This window comes from Lagenorhynchus albirostris, chromosome 3 (assembly GCF_949774975.1).
Source record: "Lagenorhynchus albirostris chromosome 3, mLagAlb1.1, whole genome shotgun sequence".
NCBI classification, from domain to species: Eukaryota; Metazoa; Chordata; class Mammalia; order Artiodactyla; family Delphinidae; genus Lagenorhynchus; species Lagenorhynchus albirostris.
Window position 1 is genome coordinate 59860590 of NC_083097.1, and position 12396 is coordinate 59872985.

The 12396-nt window shown below is 42.7% G+C and overlaps 1 protein-coding gene across 1 annotated transcript in view; it reads left to right on the forward strand.

Moving 5' to 3' along the window:
* SV2C (synaptic vesicle glycoprotein 2C) overlaps positions 1 to 12113 on the forward strand; it is a 177867-nt gene extending 165754 nt beyond the window's left edge. The window contains exon 12 of the mRNA XM_060146124.1: positions 11930 to 12113. Coding sequence (XP_060002107.1) covers positions 11930 to 12113 — 184 coding nt within the window. The remainder of the gene's footprint in view (positions 1 to 11929) is intronic.
* The last annotated feature ends 283 nt before the right edge of the window (positions 12114 to 12396 follow it).

Consider the following 12396-nt stretch of genomic DNA (forward strand, 5'->3'; position numbering starts at 1 on the left):
TCTAAAAATGTTGCACCTGTTTTTAGAATTGCAATGGTGATATGTAATTTTCTTTTATTATGCAGAAAAGCCAAGATTTTAAAGACTGATAAAAACTCAGTGTTAACTGGAGTGGGTGAGGGTGAAATTACTGCTCAGAGACTGTTGTGGGAATTCTAAAAACAGGTGCAACATTTTTAGAGGGGGGAATATAGCAATCTGTTTTCCCTATAGGTGAAGTGTTCCTTCTGGCTGCTCTCAAGACTTTTTTCTTTGTCTTGGTGTGGATTTCTTTGGGTTATCACATTTGGGATTCACTCAGCTTCTCGAATCTGTAGGTTTGTATCTCTTGCCAAATTTGTGAGCCATTATTTCAAATTTCAACCATTATTTATTTGAATACTTTCTCTTTTCCTGCTTGGACTCCAGTGATATAAGTATTAGGTCTTTTGTTAGAGTCCCACAGGTCCCTGATGCTCTGTTAACTTTTTTTTTTAGTCTATGTTCTCTTTGTTTTTCAGATTGGATGGTGTCTATTGTTCTGTCTTCAATTTACTGATTCTTTTCACTCTCTCCTTCATTCTGCCGTTGAGCCCAATCACTAAGCTTTTTATTTTGGCTATTGGATTTTTCAGTTCTAAAATTTCAATTTGGTTCTTCTTTACGTCTTTTATTTCTTTGCTGAGGCTTTCTATTTTTTCATGATGTGTTCTGTACTTCTGTGTGTTCAAGAGTTTCAAGTGTGTTCATAATTGCTCATTGAAACATTATTATAATGACAGCTTTAAAAGCTTTATCAGATAATGTTAACATCTCTGTCATGTCAATGTTGGCATCTCAATTGTTTTTTCTCATTCTGTTTAAGCTCTTCCTGGTTATTTGGATGATAAGTGATATTCAGCTGAAAGCAGTCATTTTCATATTATGTTCTGAGACTTCTGATCTTATTTAAGCCTTTGATTTTGGTTGGCATTCTCAGACATCTCTCTGGGAGGGGAAGGGGTGCACTACCCCATTATTGCCAGGTGGAGATAGATGTCCAGGTTACCATTCAGCCTCCATTGACAGCCAAGAAAGGGTGTCCTCATTCCTGCTGCACAGCGGTGGGAGTCCAGGCTCCCCTCAAGATAACCAATACCATGGAGGGACAAACTCATTACTGGCCAGCATGGATGAAAATCCCAGCTTCCTACTTAGCCTTCCCTGACACCACCCCAATGGTGATGTTGAGGCCCCTCATTACAGGTTCACGAGGATGGAAGTCTAGGTTCTCCACTCGGCCTTTGCTGGTGTGGCTGGCAGTTGGGTTGCACTTTTTTCCAGTATTTGGTTGGAGAAGCGAGGTTGTTGTCGAAACGTTTTCTGTCTTGCTAGGCTGCCTCTATCCTGGTCCTTTGGGTAGAGAGAGCAGGCTCTGGTTTGGGTGTTACTGAAATCTGTACCTGTTGGTATTTCCTTTTGCCAGCTTCGTCAGTTCCAAGTCTCAGATGTATGAGGCAAAAAGAAAATTCAGGAAGCCACCATTCCCCAGGTCCCCAGCTGCTCTGCCTTTTTTTTTTTATCTTCCAGAGTCTTCTTATGTTTGTTTTATAACGTCTAGGACTTTTAGCTGTATTTAGTAGGCAGAATAAGAAAAGTATGTCTACTCCATCTCAATATGACTTTTAATATTGTTCATTTATTTACACAACAACTTTTTTTGGAGTGCCTGTGATACAACCATGAATAAGCCATTTGTAGTCATTACTTTGTGGTCATTACTTTCATGGAGCTTAAGGACAAGTGAACATCAGGCACAACATCGCGTGGTCAGGTTTATTGTGGGGAAAGGACATGGTGTTCTGAAAGCAGAAGAAAGGCTTCCTTAGAAGGAGTGATATCTGAGCTGAGACTTGAAGGAACATATATACAACCATTCTGTTTTTCACTTTCAATGCAGCATTCAATAAATTACATGAGATATTTAACACTTTATTATGAAATAGGCTTTGCGTTAGATGATTTTGTTCAACCGCAGGCTAATGTATGTGTTCTGAGCACATTTAAGGGACGCTAGGCTAAGCTATGATGTTCGATAGGGTTATTAAATGAATTTCTGACTTATGATACATTCAACTTATGATGGGTTTGGAGGGATGTAACTCATAGTAAGTCAAGGAAGATCTCAAGAGGCAGCACATGCTCTGGTTCATTTTGGTTCTGAGTTCCAGCCTGCGTGTCCTTCTGCATCCAGGCAGTGACTTCCTGCTGGGAGCTCCCCGGCTCACACTTCCTATCTCCATATGGCCCAGAGCCATTCTTACCCCTCCTCCATGGAGCTCAGGGCAAGGAGCTCCCACCTTGTAAGTGATGAAACCGAGGCTGTCCCCACTGGCCACCAACTCTGCACAGAATCCCTCAGCCCAGCACACCTGTCTCACGGGGATTCTTCTAGCAACCTGCTCCTGGCTTTCTCTGGCCACTGGCCTCCTTCTTCCTCCCCTCCACTTACACATGCCCAGTTTCAGATATGACCTCAGAAAGGATGAGAAAATAAACCCCTGATTGTTCCCACCTGCTGTTCCCTGCTCATCCTGGACAGCTGCTGCTGTCACCCAGTGCTCTGGGTTGGTCCTCTTCCTTGATGAGCTAAAATTAAAACATCTGCCCAGAATTAACCAACCTAATCTCCTCCCCTTAGGGCTGTGGTTGTTTAGACAGAGAAGTTCCCCATTCCTTCCGGGAGCTCAGACCTGAAGTTCTTTAATCCTGGATCTCTTACCGGCCAGCTGTGTGACCTCAGGAAGACCACTCAGCGTAACTGTGCCTCAGTCGTTTGAGATATAAAATGAGGAGATTCCACATCTGTGCCCATGAAGATAAAGACCTCACTTACTGTTTAAAGATTTTGAGATGAAGGAATCTTTGATTCAGTCATCTTTTCTAACCAACCTACACTCCATTTCCCTTTGCCCGGCTTTCTTTTTTTTAGAGCCCATATCATTATATATGTTTATATTTTATGTGACCTGAGTCACTTTGGCCATTCAGCAAATGTCAGATCATTTTTATCTCTGGAAGTTAGAAGTGGAAAGTGGGGGGGGCAGTATATGGCCCTTCACCCACCACCTCACCCCCAGGGGATGTATTAAATGGCAGCAAATCCTACCAAATGTGCAAATGGTCACAAAAACAGTCCTACAGCCCATTCTTGACTCCAGGGAAGTCTACCTCTCTGCCCTTGCCTGAAAGGGCCATGGACATGACATGCTGACAGCAGGACCACCAGACTTGGGGCTGGTCAGGCAGCAGAGTATGCCTGTAAGTGTCAGAGTCCAGGACCAGTGGGCTCTAGAGTCTGGAATCTGGACCAAGGGTACCATTTCACCAAGTTGCGGGGCTTGGAGGATGCTTGTCCATCCATCGTGCTAAGGGCAGAACATTCTAGTCAACTGCATATCAAGCACTCGTATCACCAATGAAAACTGATCTCCATGTTCATTAACAAACCTTCTCATGTAGATTTCTAAAATGATAGTTAAAGCCCTAAGGAATCACCTCTGGCCTGTTAATTCCTGATTAACATGTTTTAAATTCTATGGGTATAGAGACAACTTATCTTTATACTGATGTACTTTTAAAGCAAATTACCTCCCAGACCATATGATGATAGGATGTTAGGGTATACATTTGTCTACTGTCTGTCACCCACTAGAATGTGAGCTCCTTGAGAACAGGACTTTGTTTTCCTTATTCACTACCAGGACTCCAGGTGAATGACTGATAGATGAAAAGATAGAAAGATGGAAAAAAAGATGCTTTTTACAATCCAGCTGGTTATGGGTGATAGTCCTCCTCCCTGTGTGGGGTCTGGCTCCCTACTCTCCAAGGTAAGCTAGTTGGACCAGTTGTGAGTGAGGGAGCATTCCTGTTCAGTTCTCCCCAGCTGCCCTTCTGTGTCCCTCTTCCACTTTGTCCATCCATGGCCTGTGTCCTCCAGAGCCTGCAACTGTCAGCTCCCCCTTCCCCATTCAGCACTGCCTGTTGGAAACATCTTCTTCCTCTCCTCCTGCTTCTCTATCAGCAATGTGGAGGAAACCTGAATTCAGGTATGGACGCTACCAGAAAGCAGCTGGGTAACTTTAGATTAGTCCTTGAACCTTTCTGGAGCTTGGTGTTCTCATCTGAGAAATGAATGGGTGAGTCAGGCACAGTGCTGAGTATTCAGATTATCTCATTTAACCTTATTTAATCCTCTCTCCAACCCTACAAGGGTAGGTAGTTTTATTCCATTTTCAGGTGAGGAAAAGGAGCCACAGAGGGGGGAAAGTAACTTGCCCTGGATCCCTTAGCATCAAACCCATATGTAATGACCCTTCGGTGCAGCTCCCAGCACGGGCATACCTAGTCTGTGACATATAGAACCATCCCAGTAGGTCTGGGGTGGGCCTCTGGGAATCAGTTTCTAAGAAGCTCACACAGTGTTTGGGATATACAACCGGGTCCATCAACCATGGCCTTAGACGAACTCCAGGTTGCCTCCCAGGGGTCACTTTCATTCTGTCATCATTTACCCTGGCCCAGGGATTCACTTCCTAGTGAGGTTTATCAGATAAGTGATAAGACACAAAGGCTTCCATTTTGACCTGAATATATTTGCATTTCAACAGGAACAAGCAATAGGACGACCCTTGTTGGTTGTGGGGAGGGAGGGAGTTGGAAGCCCACTTTGGGCCCAGGGATTCCTATGGGCTCAAAACTGCAAGTAAGTCCTCCACTTGTTTGTGAGTAAGAAAAGCCCTGCTTGCAGGATGCCATCTTCCCAAATTAAGGAGGACACACACAGACCACATACCTATACTCACTGCTTAGATGAGACGAATTTTCTCTTCCTTTGAAGATCAGAAAGCAATTGAATTCAGTCTGTCCTGGTTTCAGAATGTGAAACTAGGGGTTTTTCCTCCACGAAAGCAAGATAATAGTCTGGCATCAATAAATAAACATGGACCAACTGATGTCCACTAAAATGCTCATTACATTTGGGATTAGCAGATATAAACTACTATATATAAAATAGATAAACAACAAGATCCTACTCTATAGCACACGGAGCTGTACTCAATATACTGTAATGAACCATAATGGAAAAGAATATGAAAAACAGGCTTCGCTTGTGGCGTAGTGGTTAAGAATCCACCTGCCAATTCAGGGGACACGGGTTCGATCCCTGGTCCGGGAAGATCCCACATGCCACGGAGCAACTAAGCCCATGCACCACAATTACTGAGCCCTGCAATGAGAAGCCCGCGCACCACAACGAAGATCCAATGCAGCCATAAATAAATAAATAAACAAACAAATAAATATGTATATATATGTATAACCGAATCACTTTGCTGTATACCAGAAACTAGCACAACATTGTAAATCAACTATACTTCAGTTTTCTTAAAAAATGCCCATTACTTATCGTATATTAACACATATATGTGGAACCTAGAAAAATGGTACAGATGAACCAGTTTGCAGGGCCGAAATTGAGACACAGATGTAGAGAACAAACATATGGACACCAAGGGAGGAAAGTGGCGGAGGGGTGGTGGTGGGATGAATTGGGAGATTGGGATTGACATATATACACTAATATGTATAAAATAGATAACTAATAAGAACCTGCTGTATGAAAAAGTAAATAAAATAAAATTCAAAAAAAAGATATAAAGATTTGAATAGTAAAATTAACAATGTTGATTTAAAAAACTACCCATTACAGAAATATACTTCCAATGTATTTTGAAGACATCAGAAAATTCCTTAGTTCATTTCACAAGTATCCTATTCATCCCTGTGCCAGCCCTGAAGCAAGTTGCAATGAGTGAATGTGAAAGGCTACACAGGCCCACCCCAGAGATGTGGCCAGGATCTAAATAAGGGTAAACCCTGACAGGAGAGCCTTGCGGTTGGTACAAGCCAACCCTTAGGAGGGGAGCAGGAAGGAGGTCTGGTCCAGCAGGGAGAGTTTTCATGGCTGCCCAGAGTCCAACCAAGAGTTGGAAGAAAAGGAAATGAGGCAGGTTAGGTGAGAAACTGCCTCTAGTGCAAATGAGCTGTGCAAAGTTGAGTAAATAAGACAGCAGGCCCAGGGAGGGGAAAGAAAAGAGGTTGGGCGAAGCCTTTGGCGTTAATTCCTCTCCTGTGGGCCTTGGTGTTCCTGGTTGCCCTCGGTCTCCCCACACCATATCGTGAACATTTTCCCTTGGCTGTGTTGTACTGCGTGATATTCCCTAATGAACACATCCAAACAAAGGAGGTCCTATATATGAAGGTGTTCACGGCAATCTCATTCATGTTCCTCCAAATTTAGAAAGCTCTAATTATCCAATGGTACGGTTACAGAAATAATGGTTATGTGCTAAATCATTTCGTTTTAAACAAAACGCAAACAAACAGCTTTGGGAATGATTGGGGGGAAAGCAGAAAGCAAAGTTGTAGAAATCCTGTGATTTGCAAAAATATAGATATGATTGGAAGCACACTAAAGGAAATTTAGAACTGAAAACCGTTTGTTGGGGCTTCCCTGGTGGTGCAGTGGTTGAGAGTCCACCTGCCAATGCAGGGGACGCGGGTTTGTGCCCCGGTCCAGGAAGATCCCACATGCCGCGGAGCGGCTGGGCCCATGGGCCATGGCCGCTGAGCCTGCGCTCCGCAATGGGAGAGGCCACAACAGTGAGAGGCCCGCGTACTGCCAGAAAAAAAAAAAACAAAAACATTTGTTGGGGGGCTGGAGCAGATGTTTTGCTTTTGTAATTGCGTTTTGTATATAACAGTAAATCGAAATCAATTCAAAAGTGTAGGTATTTCTGGGAGAATTGCAGAGTGCTCAGCCCTGGATACCCCTTAGACTCACACAGGGCTTCTAAAAAATACCAATGCCTTGACTCCCAGTAGAGCAGTAAAGTCAGAAGTTCTGGGAGCATGGCCCTAGGCATTGGTATGACCACATCACTGTGTTTTAAAAGCTCCACAAGTGATGTTTTGCGCACGGCTGGGTGAGGCTGTGGTTACACATGTCTGCACCGTAGTTCAACCAGGTTGCTATTCTAACCCCAAGTTGAGAACAGCTGCAGGAGGAAATGGGAAACTTGTTTGGGGACTGGAGGGAGGCAGGTCATTTGGCACTCAAGAAGGTTTTGGAGAAGATGTCTAAGGTACGCCTGAGTGGGGTACCACGGAGACACTTTAGAGAGATGTGAGGGTATTTTGAGAGCCAGAGAACGCCTTTGTCCACATTCCATCCTCACCTGCAAGCTCTTCCTGTTCCTTCAAGACCAATTCTATTCTCATCCATCCCCTCTGAGAAGCCTTTCTTCAACTGTCTCCACCCACAGCGGGAGATCACTTCACATCCTCTATGCCCCTGTAGTAGCCTGTGGGTATCTTTATTAATGCACTTAGCATGTTGTGTTACCATGATCTCTCTGCACCTATATTAGTGTAAAAAGAGACTTCATCTTATTAATTTTGGGGTCCCTGGTACCTAGCGCAGTGTTAGGCACATAATAGATGCTTAATGAATGATTGTTAATAAATAAATAGATACATAGGAGATGTGTATTAGAACCATATTAAGAACCAATTTGCTTATTAGACAAATATTCAAGGGGTTTCTAGTGCTCTCAGCATTGTAGTCCAATTGCTCAGATGGATTCAGTGTTAAAATAGCTTTTTTAGATTAATCTGGGAAGCTAGCCATCATTTGTATTATTGTTTCTATGAGAAAAATTAAATTCATTGTGTTTTAAATAGCCGACTCCCAGATGAATCTTTAGATCACATGTATTTCTGATTTTAGGACTGCCTGTACTTTCCAAAATGTCCCATGCTAAAGTAACTTCTGCCAATGACTTAACTGAGTTGTCTGGAAAAAGTTCATTTCCAGAGCTTAGACTAGACCAAAAGAATGCTCACACTTTACCCTTTAACAGGTAAATTCCGTGAGCTGAGTCTGGATCTACACTCTACACAATTTCAGGCCTTTTCAAAATGTAACATTTAATTTTTTTCCCTAACTTCATCAGTCGATGGGTCAGATATTTCAACTAGTGTTTAAAACGATGGCTAACACCAGCATATGTACCATGTGCCAGGCGTCTAAGTGCTGCCATTATTCAGTGACCCTTTCGTCTTCCCGGGAGCCTCAAAAAACCTAGGGCTGACCCTGCATTGAAGTCAGAAAAACCAAATAAGAAAGAGGCTGGATGTGAAGGCAAAACTATCCTCACTATCCAGAATGGAGTCTCCTTTTCCTGGCCACCAATTTTTTTTTTAATTTTTATTTATTTTTTTTATTTTTGGCTGCATTGGGTCTTCGTTGCTGTACGTGGGCTTTCTCTAGTTGCAACGAGCGGGGGCTACTCTTCGTTGCAGTGTGCGGGCTTCTCATTGTGATGGCTTCTCTTGTTGTGGAGCATAGGCTCTAGGCACACGGGCTTCAGTAGTTGTGGCGCGTGGGCTCAGTAGTTGTGGCTCACGGGCTCTAGAGCACAGGCTCAGTAGTTGTGGTGCACGGGCTTAGTTGCTCCACGGCATGTGGGATCTTCCTGGACCAGGGCTCAAACCCGTGTCCCCTGCATTAGCAGGTGGATTCTTAACCACTGCGCTACCAGGGAAGCCCTCCTGGCCACCAATTGAAGTATAAAACGATATAAATGCACTAGAACCCACTGCATTGTGAAGGCCCTGGAGAAGAAGCCACAGTGCAGCTGTGGGGAGGGTATGCTCTGGTGGCCCCATCCCCCATCAGCTGGGCCTAAGCACTGCAGCAAGCCTGCTGCCTGCACCAGCATCAGAGGGAGTTAATGGTGCAGGGAGAAGGATCACCTTAATGGAATGGGGAACAGGGCTGCTGCAGTCACAGGGTACTGTTGGGAAAGGAATTTCCCTTTAAAAGATTTCAAGAAATAGGTTCAGCAAGAATTGAAAACAAAGGATTCTGGCTGGAGAGGTAGGGGAACAAGGGATGGAACTTGTAAAAAGACAACAGATTATTGCATTCTTCCTCTTGGGTGCTTGTTGGTTAAGAGAAGACACAGAACATCTTTGGTCTGGAAAAAAAATGCAGTAGCTTTTCCTACTGCTGGAAAGTCAGTTAAGTTCAATTGGGCTCTGCCAGCTCTGAGCTCGCCACCCTCCAAGGCCTTGATGAGGACAAAGGGACTTGTGCTTAGGATGTCTGCAGAAGTTCATAACCTTCCTTTAAATAAGAACAAGGGAATAAATGAACTAAAAGCTTGTTTACTGATAAACAGATAACCCCAAGGGAGAACCACTTTGAGAATAATTTTTCTAATACAACTGTGTCTCCTGTGTGTAGAAAATCACACCCTCCAGCTTCAATTATTTGAAGAAATAATTTACTTATCCAAGGAAAGGACAGTCATGTTTTCTGGAATGCCCACAGTAATTTAAGGAGGCTATGTGCTTTGTAGCCACACCAGATTATTATCTGAAGAACTGCCCCTGCTTGATCAATGAAAACGGAGAGTCTTAAGAAATTAGAATTTGATCGTATTTTTTAGCGGCTTCTGACACCAGATGTTCCTGATGCATCTCTCTTATTGCTGCTTGGAGATCTCAGGAAGTCGTCTATTCCTCTGTTATAGTTTCGGTAATGAAAGGAGATAACTGCCTGTATTTTTTACCCTGTTCTGAGTTGTACCAGAGGTTTATAGCTTGGCAAAATATGGTTATTTTAACCCAGATGTAAATTCCTCATGGCTCATTCTGAAGTTTTGTCATCAAGAGACTTCTTCATACAGAATGTTTCCCTTTCGCTTATCAGCAACATACACGCTAGACATTTTCCCCAGAACAATACAGCTTATCTCACTACCATGAGATGCATTGGGTAATTTATGACTCTAGAATCTAGAAACTAAAATGTAGTTTAAAAAAAGTGAAAGAAGCCAATCTGAAAAGGCTACATACTATATAATTTGAATTATATGACATTCTGGAAAAGGTGAAACTATGGAGATAGTAAAAGGATCTGTGGCTGCCAGGATTTTTAGGGCTGTGAAACTGTTATTCTGTACGATGCTATAATGGTGGATACATGTCATTATACATTTGTCAAAGCCCATAGAATACACAACACAGTGAACCCTAATGTAAACTATGGACTTTAGTTCACAGTAATATATTAATATTGGTTCGTCAATTGTAGCAAATGTACTAAGATGTTAATAATAGGGGTGGAAGGTGAGGGGCTATATGGAAATTCTCTCTTCTCTTCACTCAATTCTTTGGAGCCCAAAAACTGCTCAAAAAAATTCTTTTAATTAAAAAAATAAAAATAGGCAGTTTGGCCTCCTGGCCTCTCCATGGAGGTGGGGGTGGTGTAGATGATGATGTCATTCTGCTTAAGTCTTCTATGGTACTCAATGTGTAACCTCAAGCAATTTCATTTGAAAATAGTTATCAGTACATTAAATCTCCTTATCTTTCTGGTGGTTGTTGCTATTACTAGTCTCTTTCTTTAAAAACAAACCAAAAAGAAGAGGAAGAATACAAAATGAGCTTACCCTCTTCTCAAGAAATTCCTGTTTTTCTCCATCAGAGATTCTGTTACACCCCTTCCAAGATCCAAACAGTTGGCAACTTTGCAACACTGCAGAGGCCACTTACTCGACTTTCTAGGTGTCTTGGCCATAAAAGAAAGGCAGTGCTTTTGCTGCCGTTTCTTAGGTCTGTTCTCACCAGCAAAATCAATGGCTCGGTTCCTACAGCACAGGAGGGGTGCTTATTCCTTTCTTATGGTATGGGAAGGGGAATGGCTGGATAATACCCACAGTAAATATCTACACATTGTAGAAAATATCACTAGGAATAGCATACGTCGTGAAGAGTAGTTGTTCTGACTGGCCAAAGGAAAACCTACAGTAAACAAATTTACAAATCAATCAAAGAAAGATGTGTACTAAGTACTGCATTTTACGGTATATAAAATGCATTTCCCTCTGGAGAGGGATAAAGGTATCCAACAGTTAACCCTGCATTCAATATGCCTTTATTACACACATATACCCGGTGACGGACGAAAAACAGGGAGCCGGCATAAGGCAGAGGAAATTCATATTATCTCATGATGTCAGCAGTATCCGTACTCTTATGAACAAAATGAAATTTCTTGCCTAGAAAACCACAGTAAAATTACATTCAACACCCATAAAGATAGTAAAATTTTTCTTTTCCAAAGAATGTCTTAAGAAATGGGATGTGTCTTATTCATATACCACGTGCACATATTATATGTCAGCAGAGTTAAACAAGATCTTCTATGGGCCTACAATCTGATTTCCTCTGTAATATTGTCTTGGGCTTGATTTCCCACCTAGGACTCTGGTGAGGGTGTAAGAAATGTGTCACTAGCTCATTGGTCGCCACCCAGCTCAGGGTTCAGTTTCTGCCCGCTACCAAAAACATTTGGGACAAGAGTATGATAGTTCACTTCCATGGTACCAGAACGATGCAAGTACAACCCAGTCATCCCTGATTTTCTCTGAAAGTTCCATGCACTTTAAGTATTTAAAACCTCACACACGAATTAAGCTAAGAGGAAATAGGGAGTAAAAAGTAAAATTTAAAGAAATACATCGTCATACATTTCAATTTAATGTAACTTTTCTGACTCCCTGAAATGTCCTTTCTCTTTCTCTTCACAATAAACTCATGGGCAGAATAAGAATCAGTTGAGGTGGCAAGAAAGTCAACAGAGGGCTGAAGGAACAATACCAACAGCTGGGGTTCTCTACTTGCAAATGTGCTGACAAATATTTGATTACTTACTCTAAGGACGTACAAAACAGTCTACTTGAAGATCTTTGAAAATTGTCCTGGAAGACATTTGTGTCTAAAGTTGGACTCTTGGAAGACACTTTCTCAACCTTGTCCATATCTCTGTCCTTTGCAGGGCAACAGGCTTTGGCTTCTTGAATGCACTGTGCAAAGCAGCGGCCGTCCTCGGAAACTTAATATTCGGCTCCCTGGTCAGCATCACCAAAGCAATCCCCATCCTGCTGGCCTCCACCGTGCTCGTGTGTGGAGGACTGGTGGGGTTGCGCCTGCCTGACACACGAACCCAGGTCCTGATGTAATGGAAAAAAAGCCATCCATCCTGTGTTTCTTTCTGCTGCCGCGTGTCAACTCTCCCGACTGACTCAAGGCTCCAGCTTTTTCAGATATAGAAAAGCGGTCAAATACCAAAACACTAATTCTTGCTGCGACTAAAATTTAGATGCGTACCATCTCGCCCCTTAAATGTGATTTTGCAGTTTGTTTGTTTGTTTTCATGCATCGTTGTCTTTCCTAACTGTGATGCTACTGCCTCCCAGAAATCAGTGGAAGGATTTTTTAAATGTGCTGGTCAGCCGGGCCTTC